Genomic DNA, 21,200 nt, shown 5'->3' with positions numbered 1-21,200 from the left:
GTACAAAGAATTAAGTGAGAAGGCTATGAACATACTGATCCCATTTGCAACATCTTACTTGTGCGAGTCAGGGTTTTCTGCAGTTACTGCTATAAAAAACAAGTATCAATCAAAAGTAAATGAGGAATGAGAAATGAGAGTGGCTATCTCAACAATGAAACTCAGATTTCAAAAATTATGCAACAGTAAACAAGCTCCTCCTTCACATTAAACAATATGATTCCAAATTTGATTTTTTGTCTATTTCCAATAAAAGTTTAGTTATCAAAAGTTATTGGCATATTTATTTCTTATCCAATCCTAATCCCAATAAAATCACAAGATTTACTCATGGAGCAGTGAGGGTGGGGTCACACGAATTCATTTAGCATTTTAGGGGGTCACGGTATCTCAAAGTTTGAGAACCCCTGCTGTAAGGGCCAGCTATCCTCTCTTCTGAAGAAAATTTAGAAGGAGGAAATGGCCTCTGATAGCCCATTCTGCTGTTTGGAGAGATGCAAGCCTTTAACATCTCATTATTTTATCTTCTAGATCTGAGACTTTGAGGAAAGTTTTCTGTCTCTGTCAGGACTGCAACAGCTAAGGAGAAGAAGTCTCACACTCAGTTCTACCTACGTTAAATACTGACAGAGATAGCTATGTTAGTCTGTATTCTATCAAAACAAAAAAGCAGTCAAGTAACACTTTAAAGACTAACAAAATAATTTGTGAGGTGATGAGCTTTCGTGGGACAGACCTGCTTCTTCAGATCACAGCCTTACCAGAACAGACTGCTTTTTTGCTATGTTAAATACTTATCTGAGCACCTCTCTAATGTATTTCTCCTCACCACACCATTGGATGTCTGGGCAGTATAATTATCCCCATTGTATAGATAGGGAAGCTGAGGCATGGTGAGGCACTCTCGCCTTCTGTCCTTCACAAGAGACTCTTTCTCTGGAGATCTGTAGTAAGTCATTGGGCTGGAGCCTGAGACATATAAAATACTATTTGAATACACTTAAGGACAAGGTAAGACAAATGTGTAACACACTTTCATTTCATCCCAGATAAATTTTTTAGTAGATGAAAGAACGCGATCAGAAAGGAGCAACTGTGTCTGCACAGACTGAGTGCTGAGTATAAAGCACTAATTATGCTTCACCTGTTAACACACCTGTGACTGCTACAATGTTTTATATGTTCAAAATCCTTTACAGACATCAGTTTATTGATCATTATGATACAGATGAAATAATAAGGCTACTCTCTACTCCTTTATTATGTGAGCACAGAAGATTGGATTGAGGTGAGTGGCTATACTGTTTGGGGATAGGTCAGGACCATGCCAGAGAACCTTCTGCCCTCTGGATCCTCTCTACACCTTCTCCCCTCACTCTGCTAATTAGTGGAGTGTGTAATAAACTGGAGTAACAGTCACAGAGTTGTTCTAGCACCATGTGCATCTTCTAGTCATTCTCACCCTCTGCAGGTACAATGGACGTGGGGAGGAATCCGCACCCTACTGAAGTCAGTGACACCAGCATTTCACCCATGGAGACTATTTAGCTCCTAGGCTGGAGATCTCCATCGACCAAATGATGTAGGTTGATGTTTGGGATCAGAATTTGAGGATTCAGATGTAAGTATTTCTGGGATATGCATATAATACAATTACATTACATCAAATACTGGGGTATGGGCTGTGACTTGTGCACAGCTGAGCATCCCGACTACATTTAATAATTAGTGGAAACATGAATGTTTTGGTTGAACACCCTGGAAATATTTCTGTACTCAAAATCTAGACTAGAAATTATTTCTCCTGTCATCTTCTTCTATAAGCCTGCTCGCTAGACAATTGTGTTGTAAGCAAATTATGTATTCCCACCCCCGACCCCCATGTTAAATGGTCATTATAGAAGAACATCTGAAAATTATATCTGAATTATTCACTAATGCCTAGAACTGGAGTATTTTTTCCCTGATACTTTTTCTTTTTTAAAAAAATACCCTTTATAACTGCTTTTACTGAAATGCTCATTTTCAGAATCAGATGATCAAATAATCTTTTCTTGTTTTTAACAATGTGAAATTTGCCTTGTTTGTTTGGAGTATGAGCTTTTTGAATTCCTGTATTAGCTCCAGTTGTAAATTAGCGTACATATATTCTATATAAATAGTATAGTTCCTACCCTGATTACCAACAATGCTTGTAATTGCTCACACCGCAATAGTTTTCTGCCACCTGGTGGACCTATAGGATCAGTACCTCAATATTTACAATCATGTTTTCCTGTATGTTTAATGACGATTATGATGGATTAAATTAGGATTTTTAGAGTTTCCTGTTTAAGATAATATGAAACAGGCTAGTTCACCATTTCTTGATAACAGCTGGGGAATTACTGTATTTACTACTTGAATGTCTGCTTTCAGGCAGGGATCCATCCTGTCAGCAGTCTGTATCAAAAACTGGCCCAGATACAATTGTATAATGTTGAGATTATTTCTAGAATTTAATATCCTTTAAAGTATTGAAGGTGTGATAGTGGTCCCATTAAGATCTATGGGAAAAACTCATGCTGGTTTTGGGAAGAGCAGGTTCTCTAGGTCCAATTGCTACACAAAGTGGAAGGCAACAGAAAGAAAGGCTAAATGTCAGTAAAAGGTGAGCTCTGTATGTGATTTGGAATGTGGTTGCCCCACAGTATCAAGCAATGAAATCTCTATTATTTTGTGGCACTCTACAGATTCGATCATTTTAACACCATTACATGCAAACAATTATTTAAACGTGTGCTATTTATAAGAAGAATTTTGGCATATAGGACATGTACCATGTTTTTGATGAAGAGTTACATAATTAATGCAGTGATTTTTTTTTCCAGAAGCCTTGCACCCACAAGTATTAGTGTAATGCAGGGAAGAAGCACCTTTGAACATTAAAGTCTTTATTCTTAAATTTGTTTTAATTCCGTTTATACTTTTGTTTGTTATTGGAAAGACATGGAAGTTACTAAATGGCCAAATTAAGAGCTTTCTAGTTTAGTGGCTGAAGAGCTTGTAGCTTCATGAGTTAAGAGTCAGCCTTGAATCCAAGGTAAAAAATATAGGTCACATGACTGTTCTTTTAAACAAATCTCAACTTTTTTCATCAGAGTAATTATAGATGAATGTAATTTACCATTTTACTTCTACAGGCAATATCTGGACTCTGGAACTACATGTTAAAATCCTTCTAGTATCAACTCTGCCCTTTACCTTTCCAAGGTACATAAACTATCACAAGTCGTTTTACTGTGCACATCCCTTTTTATCATCATACCTTTCCTAAGGGCCTGTCTGCTTTGCATGGATATTTGCAGTCCTCTGACACTTTCTACAATGTAGGGGGTTGTTTTATTCTTCTTGGCCAAAAGTGTCCCTTCTCCATACTGTTGTGCCATATGTTGGCCACACCAGAGCTGAGTGCATTTCAGTGATACTGTATGTATGTGGCCAAGTATCCGTGTAATGTGTGTTGCCAAATAATGAAACTAATTACTGCTTAATACAAAGTTCTTTCAAGATTACTGTATGTACCCAAGTGAATTCTAGCTAATGTAATGCTATATAATTGGTGCTCCATGCAGAGTACAAGGGTTACGTAGTAGCAACAGTTACTATGGAGAATAAGTAAGATGCTGGTGCAGAAAACCACTATGAGGAAGTGACTTGGACACAGATAGCTGCAGTCAGTGCAAGATAATATAAAACACCCTATACACATTAGAGTTGCAAGGCAATTGATTGTAGCTGGCAGAGCTCATCAGATCACCATTATGCAGAAGGCCTGAAGAATGAAGGCATGTACATTTCTTTCTTTCGAGTCAACTGTACATGGATGTGTTTTAGATGGGGTCAGAAGCCAGGAATTTTTTAAACAATCTTCTTTTTCACACCCCAAATATGTAAAATATGGATCTCCATTGTAGGGCAAGGATCAGCCCATCCTATGTGATCCAGAAAGCTAAACTGCAGTTTTAAAAAAGTGTAGCAAGGGCACATGTATCTGACATCAAGGTTGTGGCCACACTAGCCCCCTTCTTTTGGAAGGGGCATGTTAATGAGGGATTTTGGAAGATGCTAATAAGGCGCTGACATGAATATGCAGTGCCTCATTAGCATAACGGTGGCTGTGCACGATTCAAAAGTGCCGCTTTTGAAATGCACGCCACCCGTATAGCCAGGGGCCTTTCAAAAGGACCCCCAGATTTCAAAAGCCTCTTCTTCCAGTTTGGTTTTAGGAAAAAGGGGCTCTTGAAATCAGGGGGTCCTTTCAAAAGACCTCCAGCTGCACGGGCAGTGTGCGTTGTGACAGCAGTACTTTTGAATCATGTGCGGCCACCAGTATGCTAATTAGGCACTGCATATTCATGTCAGTGCCTCATTAGCATCTTCCAAAATCCCTCATTAACATGTCCCTTCCAGAAGGAGGGGGCTAGTGCGGCCACAGCCCAATAGTTAAGAGCATAATTTCTTAGCAGTGCCTTTTTTTTGCAATATTTACAAAACATTTGCAGGAACATAGTGCATAGGGAGAAAAGCACAGTGGTATTTTCCCCTGCAAATATTTATGAGAAGAGTCATAAATATACAGCCTCTCAGGGGGCCAGTTATTTCAGGGGAAAATCAATATTCCTGCTTCCTTACAGGGCTATTTTGAAATTAATTGTCTGCCTACTGCACATCAGGGATCTTTAGCTGCTTCCCTGCTGTTGCTGAGTAGTCAACATGTGTTTTTCTTCAGCAGTCCAAAAGGTTAGCTGGCATCATGTTGCGGTGTGATGACATAGTATCAATGTTAGATTTGGGATTAGAAGAGAACTCAGTGCCTTCGGTTTAGAATATTCCAGTGTGTGTTTGTTTTATGGCAAAAGTTATTAGTGTTCTTAATATTAGTAAACTGTGATGTCATGACTATACCTGTTGCCTGTTTCTTGAGGTATGTGCTCTCTAGCCAGGTGATATATATTACGCAATTAGTCTGAGCTGAGGCTATGCTGTGCAGCTCTGATAATCAGCCAGAAAGGGGCTTTCCCTAGGGCACACAGTGGTCATGTACACACTACAGTTTTGTCGACAGCAGTGGCCTTCTTTCGACAAAACTCAAGGAGCGTCTACACACACAAAGCGTTCTGTCAACAGAATCTCAGCAAAATCCTGTATTTGCCTCAACAGTGTTATCCCTCTCAGGTTTGAGGAATTACACCCTGTCAACAGAGTTCTGTCAACAAAAGTACGTTGTACACTACAGTCCTGTTGACAGAGAGGATCCTCCATGGCACCGGCCAGCTGGGGCCAGGAGGCGCTCTCTCCGCTGCAATCAGGACTCTATGCTCTGGCCTCCTAGACACCCTTAAAGGCCCAGGAGAACCAGGAAGCCCCATTCCAGGAAGTAGACAATATGGAAGCAGCCCAGCCTCCATGCTGTCTGCAGCCACGCCCCAGCACCCAACTGCAGCACCCCGCACAATGGCCCAGACATCCAGAGCCCCATCCAGCCCCTCCAGGGGCCTCCCTGAGGGGTTGCAGCACCCATCCCGGGTCAAGAAAAAGCAGGCAACATCGTGGTCAAAGGCAGCAATCAAAGAATTGCTGGCCCTCTGGGGTGACAAGTCAGTGCTGCTGGACACTGCAGCCAGGCAGCACAATCCCCTGGGCTACGCCCATGTCACCAAAGCCCTGGTGGAGAGCAGCCACCTTGTCTGTGCTTTGGAACAAGTGCAGGCAAAGGTGAAAGAGCTCCGCCAGGGCTACGAGGACTCGGGATGAGAGGTGGTGGTCAGGGGCAGCCACAGCCTCGCGCCTTCTATGAGGAGCTCCACCGTCTCCTGGTGGGGGGGAACAATGGCCCCCCTCTGCAAGGGAATGCTGGACACGAGCAAGTTGGACCCCCCAAAATCCCAGATCGAGCAGGATCCAGACCTCGTGTCCCAGCAGGTGCCCGTCTCTCAGGGGGACTCAAACATCTCAGCTGAGGGGCTGCTCATCATTGCCCTGGACTCTGGCCCCTCCAGCAGGGCGACCTCCAGGGCATCCCAAGTCATTGGGGGAATCAGGGGAGCACCACATGGGCACACACCCAGGCTGGGGGGTTGGGCGGGTGGGTCAGCTACGGAGGCAGTACCTCACCAGTGGATTGTGGCCCAGGCCCCACGTATGTGGGAAGGTGGGGAAAGGCCACTGTGTGCCCTGCCACCTCACGACCTATGCTGGGACTCCCAGGAGGTGGTCAGGGGCACTGGGGAAGGTTGCCACATTCCCATGTGTCAGGGAACACCATGCAATGCCGATGTGTCCTAGGGGCAGGGGTCACTGGTCATGATGGGTGGTGGGGCGTGCCCCTGAGGGCCATGTGGCAGGAGGGACTCTCTGTGTTCCCTTTCCTCCCTACAGCTGCACCATCAGAGGCCCCTGCCAACCTGTCCTACAGACCGCCAAGCCCATGCAGGGCTGTGCCCAGACCAGTGCCTGCCAGCCCTGGAGCACTCCCAGAGGAGCTGCCCACGCCACCAGTTTGGGCAGCCATGCAACCACAGAGCCTGCCACAGGAGGAGGACAAGGCCTTGTGGGCATGTGCAGCCACCATGCACTGGCGAAATGGCATACTAGGACCGCGGGTGCGGGGTGAGGAGGCCTCAAGGGCCTATGGATGGGAAAGGGACACACAGGAGCAGGGATGGAGGGAAGGGCGCAAGGCCAAGCTCATGGGCTATCTGGCTGTATTGACAGACAACTGACCAGTCTGGGCAGCCCAGGCACCCATGACTGGCTCTTCCGCCCCCGTCCCCAAAGTTCCTATTGCTCCTGCCCCGCTGTCCCCTCACCCCACTATCCCTCCCCGAGGAGGTCCTCGACCTGGTGAGCTGTATAATGTCTGCCATTGGCACCCAGGCCCCCCCCTCCCTAGGCCCCCCCAGCCCGCTGAGCCCCTCTGCTCCCCCTGCTGACCCTGTATTTTCTGTTTTAAGTAAGTGAGAAGTTATGTGCACTAAACATTGTGTTCTATAACCCCTCCACTTCCTCCGTCAGTAGTGGGGGAAGTGAGGACATGGTGGAGAAGGGGGTGGGTCTTGGGGCCTGGGAACCTGGGGTGGTGGTGGCATGGGGAGGGTCAGTGGGGGCCATGGGCATAGATCTCCCAGAGGGCCTCCCATAGCCACATCCCGTCATGGTGGGCCTGGCTGTTGGGTGCCGCACCTGTCTCCTCGTACGTGGGGGTGGCATTGGACACCCAGCCTTGGAGGAAGTCCTCATGCTTGCTCTCCACTATATTGGGAGAGCACAGCAAATGCCCACGCCCTGTGGGACATTCTGTTCCCCCATGTCCAGCTGCATGAGCAGGCATTGAAACTGACCTTTCAAGAATCCAAAGTCACACTCGATTGGCAGTCAGGCCCCATTGATGGGGACATTGAATAGTTCCTGGGAGGCATCCAGGTGCCCAGTGTGTAGGAGGAGGTATGCTGTGTCTGCCATGATACAGCATGGCATGATGGTGTCCCCCGTGGGCATTCTCTGGTGGGCACATAGGTGCCCTCCTCCATCCACTGGGCGAAGTTCCAGTTCCTGAAAACTCATGTGTCATGGGCCTTGCCCAACTAGCTGCCATACATGTTGGTGAAGCCTCCCCGGTGGTCCACCAGGGCCTGCATGATGACCAGGTGGTCCCCCTTGCAGTTCACAAACTGGGCTGCACTGTGGTCTGGGGCATGGATGAGGATGTGGGGGCCATCGAGCGCAGTGATGCAGTTTGGGAATCCCAGGGTTGCAAAGCCAGCCATGAGCGCATTCACTGAGATAGGCGACCCTCCGCAACAGAATGTTGTTGATTGTCTGAGACCCGGCAAGGGGCAGAGACCAGGCACACACATGAGGGGCTGAGATCACTGGCCCATGGCCGCCTGTTTCTCTAGGGCCCTCCTGCCCCCCCAGGCCACCCTCCCAATAGGCATGTGCTACAATGGGATGGCATGTTCCCCTAGGGAGGGGGCTCCCCTCTCAGCCCCTCACCCCTTGGGGGTCCCCCCCCATGGTGAGCCCCACCCCTGCTGACCTGGGCAAGGCCTGGGGACCCACAGTGCCTTACCTGCATGACCACAGCCTCGACGGTGGATCTGCCCCCTCTGAACTGATTCCCAACTGAGCAGTAACAATCCAGGGTGGCAAGCTTCTGTAGAGCCATGGCCACCCATTTCTCAACAGGGATGGTGCATTGCATCCGTGTGCCTTCCTGGTGTAGGGTGGGGGTGAGCCAGACACAGAGCTTGAGGAATGTGGCTTTGCACATCTGAAAGTTCTGGACCCAGCGCTGGTCATCCCATTCGCCCAGGTGCTTGTCAGTGCTTGTTGGGTACCACCATACCTGCCTGGTGGGTGGGGCAGGGAGCCCGGCGGGAGGCACCACTGCTGGGCTCAGGGCCACTGATGGCGGGGGGACACGCAGGGCTCTGGAACAGGTAGGTGACTGCTGCTGCCAGGGCGAGCAAGAGCCACTGCAGCTCCTCCGGGGTCCAGGACCTGTCTGGGGCTTCGTCTAGGTGCATGCCTCAGTGTGTCGTCCTTCCTGGGGCTGCACAAGCTTGGTACTGCAGGGAGTGGATGTGGGGGGGCGAGGAGCCCTTTAAGGGCACATGTGGCTGGCTGACCCAGAAGGGCTTGCTGGCCACACGACCCCTGTTTGCAGGCTTCTGGGTCCCCGTTTGTTGACAGAGCAGCCTGACTGTGGCCATGTCTGCACTAAAAGCACCTGTTGACAGGGAAATCACGGCAGAACCTCTGTCGACAGATTGCATCTATACACAACTTCCTTTGTTGACAGAGAATGGCCAGGCTACACTGCCCTCTGGTGCCAGAAAGCGGAACGCCCAGGAATTGGAAGCCCCCTCTGTCGACAGAAGTGTCTACACTGCACTTTTGTCAATAATACTATGTCCAGAGATTGTTATGTCTCAAATTTTTGAGGGATAATACTGTCGAGGCAAATGTTGAAAAACTGTTGACGGAACGCTGTAAGCATGTAGACACTCCCTGAGTTATGTCAACATAATGCCCCGTCTGTCGACAGAACTCTCTAGTGTAGGTCCAGCCTGTGCGGATGCACTCTGTCAACAGAGTGGATTGCTTTTTCTCAGCTGCTCTTATGTGTAGATGCACTGTGTCGACACATATTTTGTTGAAACAACTCTGTCAACAGACGTTACTGTTGACAGATGCTTCTAGTGTTGACATAGCTGGTAAGTTAAAGGCAGAGATGAGTCTATAAACAAAGTTTCAGTGATGTCCCTTGAAGGTTGTTATTTCTGAAGCGTACCCTACAGCACATGCAGGTGCACCAAAAGATGAGAGTGATGTTATACAAAGTAATTATTTGAATTATTACCTTAAAGTTCTGTGGGTGCTACTAAGGCCTTAATTTTGAAACGTTAAGTCTGCCCATGATCACTAATGCATTACATCCATGCTGTCCTCAGGGAGGAGTGAGAGTAGGATACAATGTACAAGGGACACTCGGTCAACACCAGGGAGTTACAGGTGCTTGTCCTCATTCAAATCTTTTGAAATGGTATTTAGGAAAATGGATGAAAACACTTAAATGAACTGCACTCTGAACTCCCTATATTTAAACCAAGTACAGACTCCATTTTATTTCAGAATAGGTTTACTGTTGAAAAATGGTATGTTCTAAAGCCACATTATACATACAGATAAAACATCAGATAATAAAACCTTATTGTATGAGCACTGTTGGTTGTAGTACAAAGAGATACTTTAAAACTGGAGGAATTTATATACTGTGAAAGATGCAGTAGGCACAATTTATATCCTGTAACTAGCTTTGCAAGCATATAACCATGATTTCACTCTTACAAAAAATTACAAGTGATCAAAAATGTATACTGAATTTTGAGTAGTACACACCAAAATCGTTAAATGTACAGCACTCTCCACCTTAGACTAAAAAAGCATGTAAATAAGAACTTTAATGTAGAATCAAGGGTCTTAAACAAGAAACAGGCCCTTTAATTTGGGTTCAAAATTCATGTGGAATACATCTATGGCTTTTATTAATGGACATATTTGAAGATTGGTATGCAAATCTTGCAAGTGGCAAAAAAAGAAAACAAAGACCTAAAACCCAGAACTACACTCCAAACAAATAGATTATATAATAGAATAGTTCAGAGAAACAAAACTAGTAAGGAAACCAGTTATAGGGCTTTGGGCACTTAATATGTGCTCCAAATCATAAAACAACTCTATCCCAGTTTTCAGAGCAGGCTGTGAAGAAAAACAGACCAAAAAACCTCCACCCTCTTTGTCCCAAATAATGGAACGCAAGGGAAATCAGTGAAAAACCTTCAAATGATGTGCTCAGTGTTAGCCAACGTGTTCTGGAAGATATCAGGATTAATAATTTACGACCAAAAGGGATAAAAGAGGTCTGTAGAAATGAAAGCTGAATATACATATACATATAAGAAAAATGTTTTTACATTCCACTGGCAACGTGTATTGCTGAAAATTGTACTTTTGTGTCTTAAAAACCCCCATGATGACCAGGACAGATCTACAAGTATCACACACTTCCTAGGGGTACATGTTCACATCATTCATGAATCTTCTAAAACATAAAATAAACTTAACCATTTTAAGCTTATTGCCGACTAATAGAAACAAAAAAAAAAGGAATGCACTGAAACATGATTGTTACAAAGTATATCGTGCAATATTTTGGCTTATTGTGTGCCATATAATAGCCAATAACGCGAATGAAGTACTTTTTAAAAAATCCCTAATGTTTATATAACATCACGTAGAATGAAAACCATAAATAAAGGCAAATATCAGAATGCCTAACAAAAGCATGCCAGACATGTCATTGTTTCTAGTGTACAGAGCTGTTGTTCGAAGGCCTACTACAGCAGTATATGCTACTGCTACTTCTAGTTCTTTACGTTGCTGTTTTATTTAGGCTGACCTTGGTCTGAGATGGTGGTCAGTATGTGTTGTACGGCATTAGGAAGTTAACCCATGATCTCTGCAGGTTCAGTGACCAACTTAAATCCATTCCATGCTGTCTTAAACTGTTCAGGAACAGGAAATTCTTTCTGGTAAAGGGTAAGAGCAACAATGATGGTTAGATAAACAGTGGATATCTTATAAAAACTAATGGAGTACTATTAGTGCTGCATGATTGACAAGGCATTTATAACTCAGACATGCCTGGATTAGAAAGAGGCCTTCTCCATTACTCACAGGAAACTGTTTCAGTGCCACACAGAAAACAAGTTATAGCTTACTTCCTGTTCTAGTTTATATCAGCTCCCCTTTTCTCATTATTTGGGTCAACTATGTCAATACACCTCATTGCAAAAGAAGACTATGGACTCCAGTGGACAGCCAAGCTAACTGGATGGAAATGTAGAAAAGAAGGACCTACCCCTGATAATTTAGTGGTAAGTATAACAGGAGATTTAAAGAGAAAAATGATGACCTGTGGAACAAAACCTTTGGTGAATCCCCAGAATTTGGTAATAGATTTAATGGCAGATCTCAGGATAATTGTTCACCAGTCCTAGGTTGATGAACAGAGGTGCATATAACACAGAAACTATCACCTTACCATTTTAGAAGGGAAGCACTGCAAAAGACATGTAGGGTGTGTCTACACTTGCATTCCTCTTTCAAAAGAGGTATGCAAATGAGGAAAATCAAAAATGCAAACAAGGTATATATTTGCATATTTAGCACCTCATTTGCATATTCCAATTTCAAAAGAAGAAAGCCAGTGTAGATGCTGCTCTTTCGAAAGTAAACCCCATCTTCGAAAGAATCCTTCTTCCCTTTATTTAATGGGAAGAAGGATTCTTTCGAAGATCGGGTTTATTTTCGAAAGAGCAGCATCTACACTGGCTTTCTTCTTTTGAAAGAAGCTCCTTCGAAATTAGAATATATAAATGAGGTGCCAAATATGCAAATTTACACCTCGTCTGCATTTTTAATGTACCTCATTTGCATGCCTCTTTCAAAAGAGAAATGCAAGTGTAGACACACCCGTACAGTCAATAATGCAGTACTTCACAGGATTCTTTGAGTCTGTGCGTGCACCTGAGAAGAAAAGCCAGGGATACTACTGGAGCCCTTGCCTCAGGTTCTGTGCACCTTGTAGGGTATCAACTGTTTGATGCTCCTAAGTTTTACATGAGAGGGCTCCTTTCCACCCTAGAAGGGCATTTCAGTAGGCCTCCATTTTCTTAAATGACTTGTGATTTATGGAGCTCATCTTGAGACAAATTAAAAGGGGCCTAATTCTGAAAAAGAGCTGAGCAGCCACCCTCCGAAAATGAGGCCCTTTTAAAGGCTACGTCTACACTAGCCATAAAGTTCGAAATGGCCATGCAAATGGCCATTTCGAAGTTTACTAACGAAGCGCTGAAATACATATTCAGCGCCTCATTAGCATGCGGGTGGTGGCGGCACTTCAAAATTGACGCAGCTCGCCGCTGCGCGGCTTGTCCAGATGGGGCTCCTTTTCGAAAGGACCCTGGCTACTTCGAAGTCCCCTTATTCCCATCTGCTCATAGGAATAAGGGGACTTCAAAGTAGGTGGGCTCCTTTCGAAAAGGAGCCCTGTCTAGACGAGCCACGCAGCAGCGAACCGCGTCAATTTCGAAGTGCTGCCACCACCCGCATGCTAATGAGGCGCTGAATATGTATTTCAGTGCTTCATTAGTAAACTTCGAAATGGCCATTTGTATGGCTATTTCGAAGTTTTTGGCAAGTGTAGACACGGCCTATATGATAATCTGCTAACGCATGCAGTGAATGAGGCAGCAAGGCTCCACAGGAAGTGCTGATATACTACAGCCCTCAGCATAGTATAAAAATCTCAGTAAAAAAGAGTCAGCTCTCACTGCAGATAACTTGCACCTTATGTATGAATGGCTTTTCTGGACTCTGGCATGCACAGAAAGTACTACAAAATACTATACATATACAAAAAGCTTGTATTTAAAATATACTGTATTTGAGAATTAGTATTTGTTTATGTTGACCTTAACAATAGCATTTCCTGACCTTTGAGTTAATGTTCTTATAATGCATGTCAGGAAATTATGGTTAGAAATCTGTTTCATAGAGGCTTGAGACTAAATTGACGTAGGAGGCAATGAATTACTTTCCATCAGAATGAAAGGAAATAAAGTCTCTTTTAATATACAGAATTACTGTGCACTCCAGGAAAAGGTATTTTTGGATGGGCAGTAACTGAGACTTCTGGTTTGTGAAAGAGGGAATATTGCTATGTTTTGAATCAGATCTTGGCTGGGGTAAAAATTGTGGCATGATAACTCCTATATGCCTAGAAGTATGTAATGCGAATCATTACACAGATTAAAAAAGGGAGAAAAGTTAAATCTTTAAACATACTCCACTTACATAATCTCCATTTTGGGGGATGAGAATGTTCATTTCAGATGACTTGGCACTCACAATCTCACAGTCTAATGAATCTTCACTGAGGTATATGTGGCAGCCTTCTGTCTTGTTAATTGAAATTGTTGGCACTTTCCCCATCACCTGAAGAACAATAAATGCTCCTGATACCAAATGCCACTGTGCAGTGAAAGTACTAATTAATGAAAAACCCTATCCACCTGCTGAGCTTGGCTTCAGCCACCAACCTCTAATGTATGGCAGCTGTATTTACATGTGAGAACTTATACTGGCATTGTCCCACTAATAGATGGCAGGAAGTATGCTACTGTTTAACTGTATTCAATGCTATTTTCTTGACCTGCTGTTCTAAAACATCAACTTTTAGATGCTCTCTCTCTCCCACACACGAAGTCTCTGTCCCTCGGCTCTCTCTACCAAAGGAGAAAACATGATAAGATCCACACATATACTCCCTCCAGCACTTCTGCATAACTTGCATATATATCAGTCGGATTTAGGGAGAAACAGACCCCTCCCACACACGTATACGGAGCGACTGACTGGAAATATTCCTTCACCCAAGAGATGCTCCACGTGTTTCTGTGTAAAACATTTTGCAGCCTGAAGTGTGTCCAAGATATTGCAGCACATAGTAAGAAAGGATTTCTTTAATTGTCCTGCCAGCCATGTTACATCTCAAGTGTACTGAAAATTATTACAATTTAAATTATAAAGGCATTTCTGTAAGTTACTTTGCAATCAAGTGCACAATTAATCTGAAGCGAGATGAGGAAACAATCCAACTCCTCTTTGATTCCATGGGGCTGTAAACAACCCCACAGGACAAAGTGAGTCATTGTTTGTCAGAATCCTTTTATTCTCAGCCCATCTCTTTCCCCTGGAAAACAATAATTACAGCCCCATGGTAGATGCCAGCCAACATATCTAAAGGACAGAGGTTAGTTAGTATCATAAAACTGAACCAGCACGGGAAATACGCACATGCATACATACGCGTAAATAAAAGGGAGCATTTGCTCTCTTTGTTCATATTAATACATTGCAGATTCAGTTCCTGAACAAAACATGGATAAAGAGTGTTAAGGAACCATGTCTCCAATTCTATGGCTACCCTGTGAAAGTGAACCACTGAGTCTTAAATCGATTTTAATAGAGCTCCATTTATATGCAAGCACGCCCCTACATGGACCATACAGCATGCCAGATATTTGACAAATATTAACTTGGCAGGGAAAAAAATCAGTATCGTATTATTATTGCTGTTTATAGCAAGATTTGCTTGGTAAATTCCAGTAATCTGTTATATTAACATAGTTTCAGGCCTTCTGAGGGGGTCAGGAAAGAGAAGGGGGAACTTACCCAGGGGCTTAGGCAATTTAACAGGGACCTGGGGCCCAGCTGCTGCTGCAGTAGTTCTCTTTGCAGTCTGGGGAAAATGTCTCTTGCTCCACAGATACTTTTGATATGCCCCATGCAGTTTTCATGACAGGGTTACTTGGCCCTGGGACTTGCATATGAAGAGTCTTGGACTCAAGAGATGCTGCTGCAGCTTTCCCCAAAGCAGGCAGGCTGGGTCCAGGGAAGAGAGGGGTGGCTGCCCTGGGGTTCGTCTGAGCAGGTGGGTGACACATTGCCTGGCTCAGAGCTTCTCTGGCATGGTGCCTGTGGTTCTGGTTGAGAGAGAGTGTTGTGAGGCCCACTGATTTCTGCCCTGGGGCCAGAATTGTTGTCAGTAAGCCTGCATATCCTACATACACAAATCATGAGAGCAAATCTGCAGAGTGCTGACAGAGGTCACGTGCTTGGTGCTAGGTACCATGCAGGAGCAAATCCTTAGAAAGAAGACAGCAGCCTGCTTCAAGCAGCTGTTATGCAGCCTGACTCACACTTTTCTATAAGTGCGAGACCAGCCACGATATGAGGCAATGAAATCTCATAGAACAGTGGTTTCCAAACTTTTTGGCATCCAATCCCCCTTTTGATTTTTGAGAAACCCTCAATCTCCCCCCACCTCTTCACAACCATTATCCAATCCTCCTTTAACAAAAATATCAATTTGTAATTTAAAATAGACACAAAAACTTTATATAAAAATGTTATTTAAAATTAAAAATAAGTACAAATAGTTTTTCACAGCCCCTTGCAGGTGCCTGGTGCAGCCCCAGCTGGCCAGTTGCCCGAGCCCTGTACCAGCCGCCAGAGCTGCCCACACCAGCTGCCCGCCTGAGTTCTGCACTGCCAGAGCCACCCATCTGAGCCAACTGAACCCCACATTGCCAGGGCCAGCCGCTTACCTGCCAGGCACTTGGGCCCCATGCTGTTGAGGCCAATTGCCCACCCACCAGCTGTCCCAGCCATGTGAGCCACCTGCCCGAACCCCACACTGCTGGAATCAGCTGTCTGCCTACCAGCCTGAACCACCCAAGCCCAGTGATCCTGAGGCCAGCCACATGAGCCCACAAGCTGCCCACCTGAGCCCTGCAAGCCCACCCCCCCGCCCAAGCCCCTCCCCTTCCACAAAGCCAGGCATCCCCAGCCTCCCATCTAACCCCATCCTCCTCCTCCTCCTCCTCTACCTCCTCCCCTCCAACCCACACTCACCTTTACAGGAGGCAGCTAGCTCCACCTGGGTCTTCACCAGCTGCCTGCTTTTTACAGTGGCTGAGCTGGGTCGCCCATGTAAAATGGCAGGGGCTGAGAGCTGGAAGCAAAAGCCGGCTTTTGCTTCGGGTAGGGGGGAATAATGGCAGGGGGCTGGGTCGCCACATGCCCACTGGAATTTCTTCACGCCCCCCAGTTTGGGAAACCATGTTATAGAACATCCCTGAAGCCTGAATCATCAAAAGCCTCCTGGTTTTACCAAAGATACTTCTCTTTTATTTGAATTTTAACAACATTTGGAGTTCCGATTCATTATATAGACTATTCAGCTTGGGTGAACAGTCCTAGTGCTAATAACCAAACTCCTCTATTTACTGAAGAAAACATCACTGTTTTATAAATAAACATCCCCTTTCCCTCTCCCCCAACTGCCTCTTTCCCACATGAGAAAATTAACAAATTTGTTAATGTTCAGAAATAGACACAGCTAGTAGCAAGGGTTCTCACTTGCTTAATATTTAAAAGATACAGAATATCTCACTGTTCTTCTCCTTGTGGCAGCTGTGACCTGCATTTCTGAGGCATGGTACAGTATTCTTCCGTATTCATGTCACTTGATGTGCTGTATCAGCCCACCCACATTTAAGTAGAAGACCCCCTGATTTTAGTGAGGAATGTGAGCCTTGAGAATGACAGCAGGATATAAACTGATGAACGTTTCAATGATTTTTGTTTTTATTGATATTTTTTAAAAAAGCCACAATTTGCCTTTCCCTGAGCAAAGCTGGAAAAACCATTTCAATTCCATTTTGTTGCTAACAGGGTAGACTTCCCAGGGCTCTGAAACCAGCTCTCAATTAAAGCCATTGGGAGTTAGGTGCCTTTTGAAAATCTACCTCAACATCTTCAGTGGGCAAATGGAGAATATTAGCTTAGCTTGAATTTTGCACCAATTAGGCAAATGAGTGGCATGATGGCACAAAGCCTTGCCAAATTCTGGCTCTGGTGGACTAGAATGCGTGGGCATCATTCATGGAGAGAAGCTGACCACCACTCCCCAGAGGTAACAATTTCTAGACTATCAAAACATACATCTATTGACCTCAGCTGTAGCACCAGGACATGAAGGAAAGCTGTTCTTGAAAGGGAGCCTTGAACAGTGGCATTTGAAACTCAAAGGCAAAACCAATAGTAAGAAGAATTTAGTGCATCTGAAAGGCAATTTTTGGAAATGTAGAATTTTTTTTTTGTATACTCCACAGAAGCTCAAATCATCTGTAGTAGCCAAATAGCACTTTGAAGTTGTTGGGTCTTTTTTTCATTTCTAATTGGATGTTTACCTGAATCTGAATATCCCTGGAATTGATCACTTCCACGATACCCACAACGTTGTCAAACACAAGGCCAAACTTTCTGCAGTTGTCTACAAACAAACAAAAATTTAGGCAAAATAAAATGATGTACTTTTTTAAAAAATTACTTGACCACATTAATGAAAATGCTTCAATCCTGCAATGACTTATGTGAGTAACTTTACATAAGACTAGTCATATCCACAGAGCTACTTGCAAGTATGTGCTTGTGCAAATCCTTCCAGGACTTATTGCCTTCATCTGTGAGATTGTCCACTCACCAACTGTAATTGAATTTATTTTTCCTTTCATTTGTAGTGTAGACTTGTTGCATTTAAAAATGTAAGCCACTTGCTTGAGTTCAGTATTGGTGATAACAAGGTCGTTCTTATCCTCTTGATATTCCTATTTTAAAAACACACATATATTGATTTCACTGTCTTTAATAAGGCAGCATAAAATCATTGCATGTTCACGTAGAAAGAGAAAGGGGAGGGGGAATTCTCACTTATCTCAGCCTGTAATAAATCTAACTGATTGGGTATATGAGGGCATGTATGTATGTGCGTGATTTAGAGATGAAGTATCTGTGTTATAACAATCTTAAGACTGACCAAGATAAAACATTGTTTATTTTTGTACTAGATTCTTTTATACTCAGCTATTTAAAACTATCTTAGTGAAGTTGTTGCTTGGTTACCACCCAATTAGAATAAGTAGGTGCCTTCTGGAATAGAACAAGTTGTTGGTGCCATTCTGTTATACAATTTGTTAGGGTTAGGTGTGGGCAAGGCAATATCCCATAAGAACAGATTTCTCTTTCTATTTGTAAGAGACCGAGGGCATATTTTGTGTACAAAACTTCCAACTGACTTCAGTGGGAGACTTGTAAGCTAGACACTGCCTGTCCCAGCATGGTAAAACAGACTGTATAGCAAAATGCTAGTCTACTTAGCATGTACACCAGGGGTCTCTAATGTTTTGCCTTTACTGCACTTTCCTGTCTCAATGAGAGTATCTAGAATATTTTAATACTAGTGTACCATAATCCATGTAAACAATGGTTGTCCTCATGCATACTGGTAGCTAACACAGGCCCTTGTTTGCATGGGCTATAACTGATTAAATCATGTCTTTCCCCCGTTTATAAAAAACATAATCTTCCCTTCAATAAGTGCTTTACCTGCATGTGCAAAAAACAACCCCCACCTAAACCTTTAAACTAATCAAGCTATTCCTTCTATGGGCTGGGAAAGAAGACAGACAACAACCAACCTTTCTCTCTATTTGCAAATACTATGATATTGTGATGATATGAGTACCTAGACAGAGGTGCTCCCACTAGGTAATGAATGAGGGGAACTTCCACCGGGTCAGAACAACTATATCTCTCATTTAAGAATGGTTTGCATGATGTAACCTTATTCAAAAGGCAGTCTCTGTAGGTTTCCTTCTGAGGGACTTTTTGACTGAGTTAAAAGATAAAGATTGGTTCTGAACCTTATAGCATTTTCCAGTTCAGGTAAATTATTAAACTATTCTCACCAACAAATAAACTACTTATTAACCCCATACTAAGGACTAAGTTGTTGCAAGATGGGGCAGTCCAGAGCCATTATGCCCTCAAAGGAGTACTGCAGAGATTGTGCCTCAGGCAGGTACAATCCTTTTGGAGATATTCCAGGCACAAGGATGTGTGTGTGTGTGACAGTGAGCTGAACTTACCACTCTCCATTTCTTTCCCTCTAGTTCTAACACAGGAGAATGGCTCTGCTGAGAAGTTTTGGGAGAAGTGGGGCTTGGAGTATGGCTTTTTGTAGGAGAACGAACTGGTGGACCCTGGGCACGTAGGTTGGGATTCTTATGGGTCTTCTGGTCATCTGAGACATGTCGTAGCCCTAAAAAAGCAAACAAAAATGAACAAAGAGGCGCTAATGTGTGTAACTGTCCTTCTCACAGCATTATGTCCCTAAGAAAGTAAATATTAAAACAAGGAGGGGAATACCATAGTGAAGTTGGTTACATTTGTATGTAAATATCCAACACACTTAAGCTTTTATGCTTCTTTAGGTACTTAGTCAAAAGGGAACTGTGTGACCTCATACTTTTAATTAAAAATTGTTGAACTGTGAATGGGTTGACATTATGTCCTTATAGATAAGATCAGCAATTTTTATTGGCATCTCTCTGTACACAGATTGCAAGGATCACTAGATCTGTAGTGATCTATCTGCATGTGGCACCACTCCATTAATTTTATAGGTTCATCTGTGAAAATTAGATGCTCTATCTAATCTAATACAGCCATCCTCAGACTACCTAGGTCAGAAGACTGAACTTTACTGAGCTGTGTATATTTCCACTCAAACTGTGTACACTAATTAAGACTGTCCAGTCTTATGAGAAAAGCTCAATAGCTTTATCTAGGTGTACTTACAACATTACACAATGGTATGGCAATCAGTACCTGCTTATCTAAACCAAAGTATCAGTGTACTGGGTGTGAAAATCCAGAGTGGTCAAATTCTGGTCTCAATAACAACCGCGCACTGCCACTGAAATCAACAGGACCCAGAAGCGTCAAACTTAGATGCCTATAATAAAGTGCCCAAATTCACACCGAGGGATCTAAGTGACCTGAGCTTAAAGGGCACCGAGCACATATGATATCTTACCTATTTAATGGGAGCGGACAGAGCTCAGCATCTGTGAAAATCAGGCTGCTTATTTGGGTTCACTCAAATGAATTTAGATGCTTAACTTTAGGTTTCTAAGCTTAACAAAATATTGGCTTTGGGATGTATAGATGTGTCTGAGGGAGAATCTAGCCAAGTATGTTTAGTGGTATCTGCTAACAATTGGCTAACGAATAACAAGTTGAACTGTTTTTTGCTAACCTTTGGTAATTGCCTCTCCCTGGTTAAGCTGGGCAAACAAGGCTGAGCGAGAAGTGCTTGCTCCATCCTTTCCGCTCTCTGTATCAAAGACAGGAGGAGGTCCTGGCGGCAGCGGTGGAGGTGGAGGTGGTGGTGGTGGTGGTGGTGGGAGGCACTGCCCACTTGTTAGAGTGGACAACACAGAGGATGCTGATGCAATCCGGCCCTAAGTGTGAGAGAGAAGGAAAATACTTTTAATACAGCTTTAAGAAAACCCTCTACTATGGAGTCTTTTATTTATTTTCATTCTTGAATTCTGCTGAGTGTTGGACTTAGGCCAGAAGTGGGCTTAGGGAAAAGTGCTGGCACCAATAAATAATATGACATATTAACAAAAAGGTTTCTTCTTTCCCCAGATACCCAGATAAAATAAAAACCATAATGATGCACATTCAGTAGAGGCAAGACAAAAAATCATTTCACTTTAATTTTCAATGAAGATAACAATGAACAATAGGGTGGAAGTTGGCCCGACAGTTAAAAATGTGTAAAGTGGGTATAAAATGCTGCTGTTTTGGATTTTGCAACATGGTGTAGGGCTGTGGTGACTCAGGCTGTTAAATTCAACACTGAGGCTGTGTCTACACTAGCCCCAAACTTCGAAATGGCCATGCAAATGGCCATTTCGAAGTTTACTAATGAAGTGCTGAAATACATATTCAGCGCCTCATTAGCATGCGGGCGGCCACGGCACTTCGAAATTGATGCGGCTCGTCGCTGCATGGCTCATCCCGACAGGGCTCCTTTTCGAAAGGACCCCGCCTACTTCGAAGTCCCCTTATTCCCATCTGCTCATAGGAATAAGGGGACTTCGAAGTAGGCGGAG

At 43.9% G+C, this 21,200-nt stretch overlaps 1 protein-coding gene across 1 annotated transcript in view; it reads right to left on the bottom strand.

Moving 5' to 3' along the window:
• Window positions 1-9,643: 9,643 nt before the first annotated feature.
• CAP2 (cyclase associated actin cytoskeleton regulatory protein 2) overlaps window positions 9,644-21,200 on the bottom strand; it is a 95,494-nt gene continuing 83,937 nt past the window's right edge. The window contains exons 8-13 of the mRNA XM_074987651.1: window positions 20,336-20,540; window positions 19,164-19,336; window positions 17,720-17,843; window positions 17,427-17,509; window positions 13,465-13,605; window positions 9,644-11,135 (exon numbers count right to left, since the gene is read on the bottom strand). Of these exons, the coding sequence (XP_074843752.1) occupies window positions 11,052-11,135; window positions 13,465-13,605; window positions 17,427-17,509; window positions 17,720-17,843; window positions 19,164-19,336; window positions 20,336-20,540 (810 nt within the window). The 3' untranslated portion in view covers window positions 9,644-11,051. The remainder of the gene's footprint in view (window positions 11,136-13,464; window positions 13,606-17,426; window positions 17,510-17,719; window positions 17,844-19,163; window positions 19,337-20,335; window positions 20,541-21,200) is intronic.

This window comes from Carettochelys insculpta, chromosome 2 (genome assembly GCF_033958435.1).
Source record: "Carettochelys insculpta isolate YL-2023 chromosome 2, ASM3395843v1, whole genome shotgun sequence".
Classification (NCBI taxonomy): domain Eukaryota; kingdom Metazoa; phylum Chordata; order Testudines; family Carettochelyidae; genus Carettochelys; species Carettochelys insculpta.
Note: the sequence above shows the minus strand (reverse complement) of the source record. Positions and strands in the feature narration are given on the sequence as shown.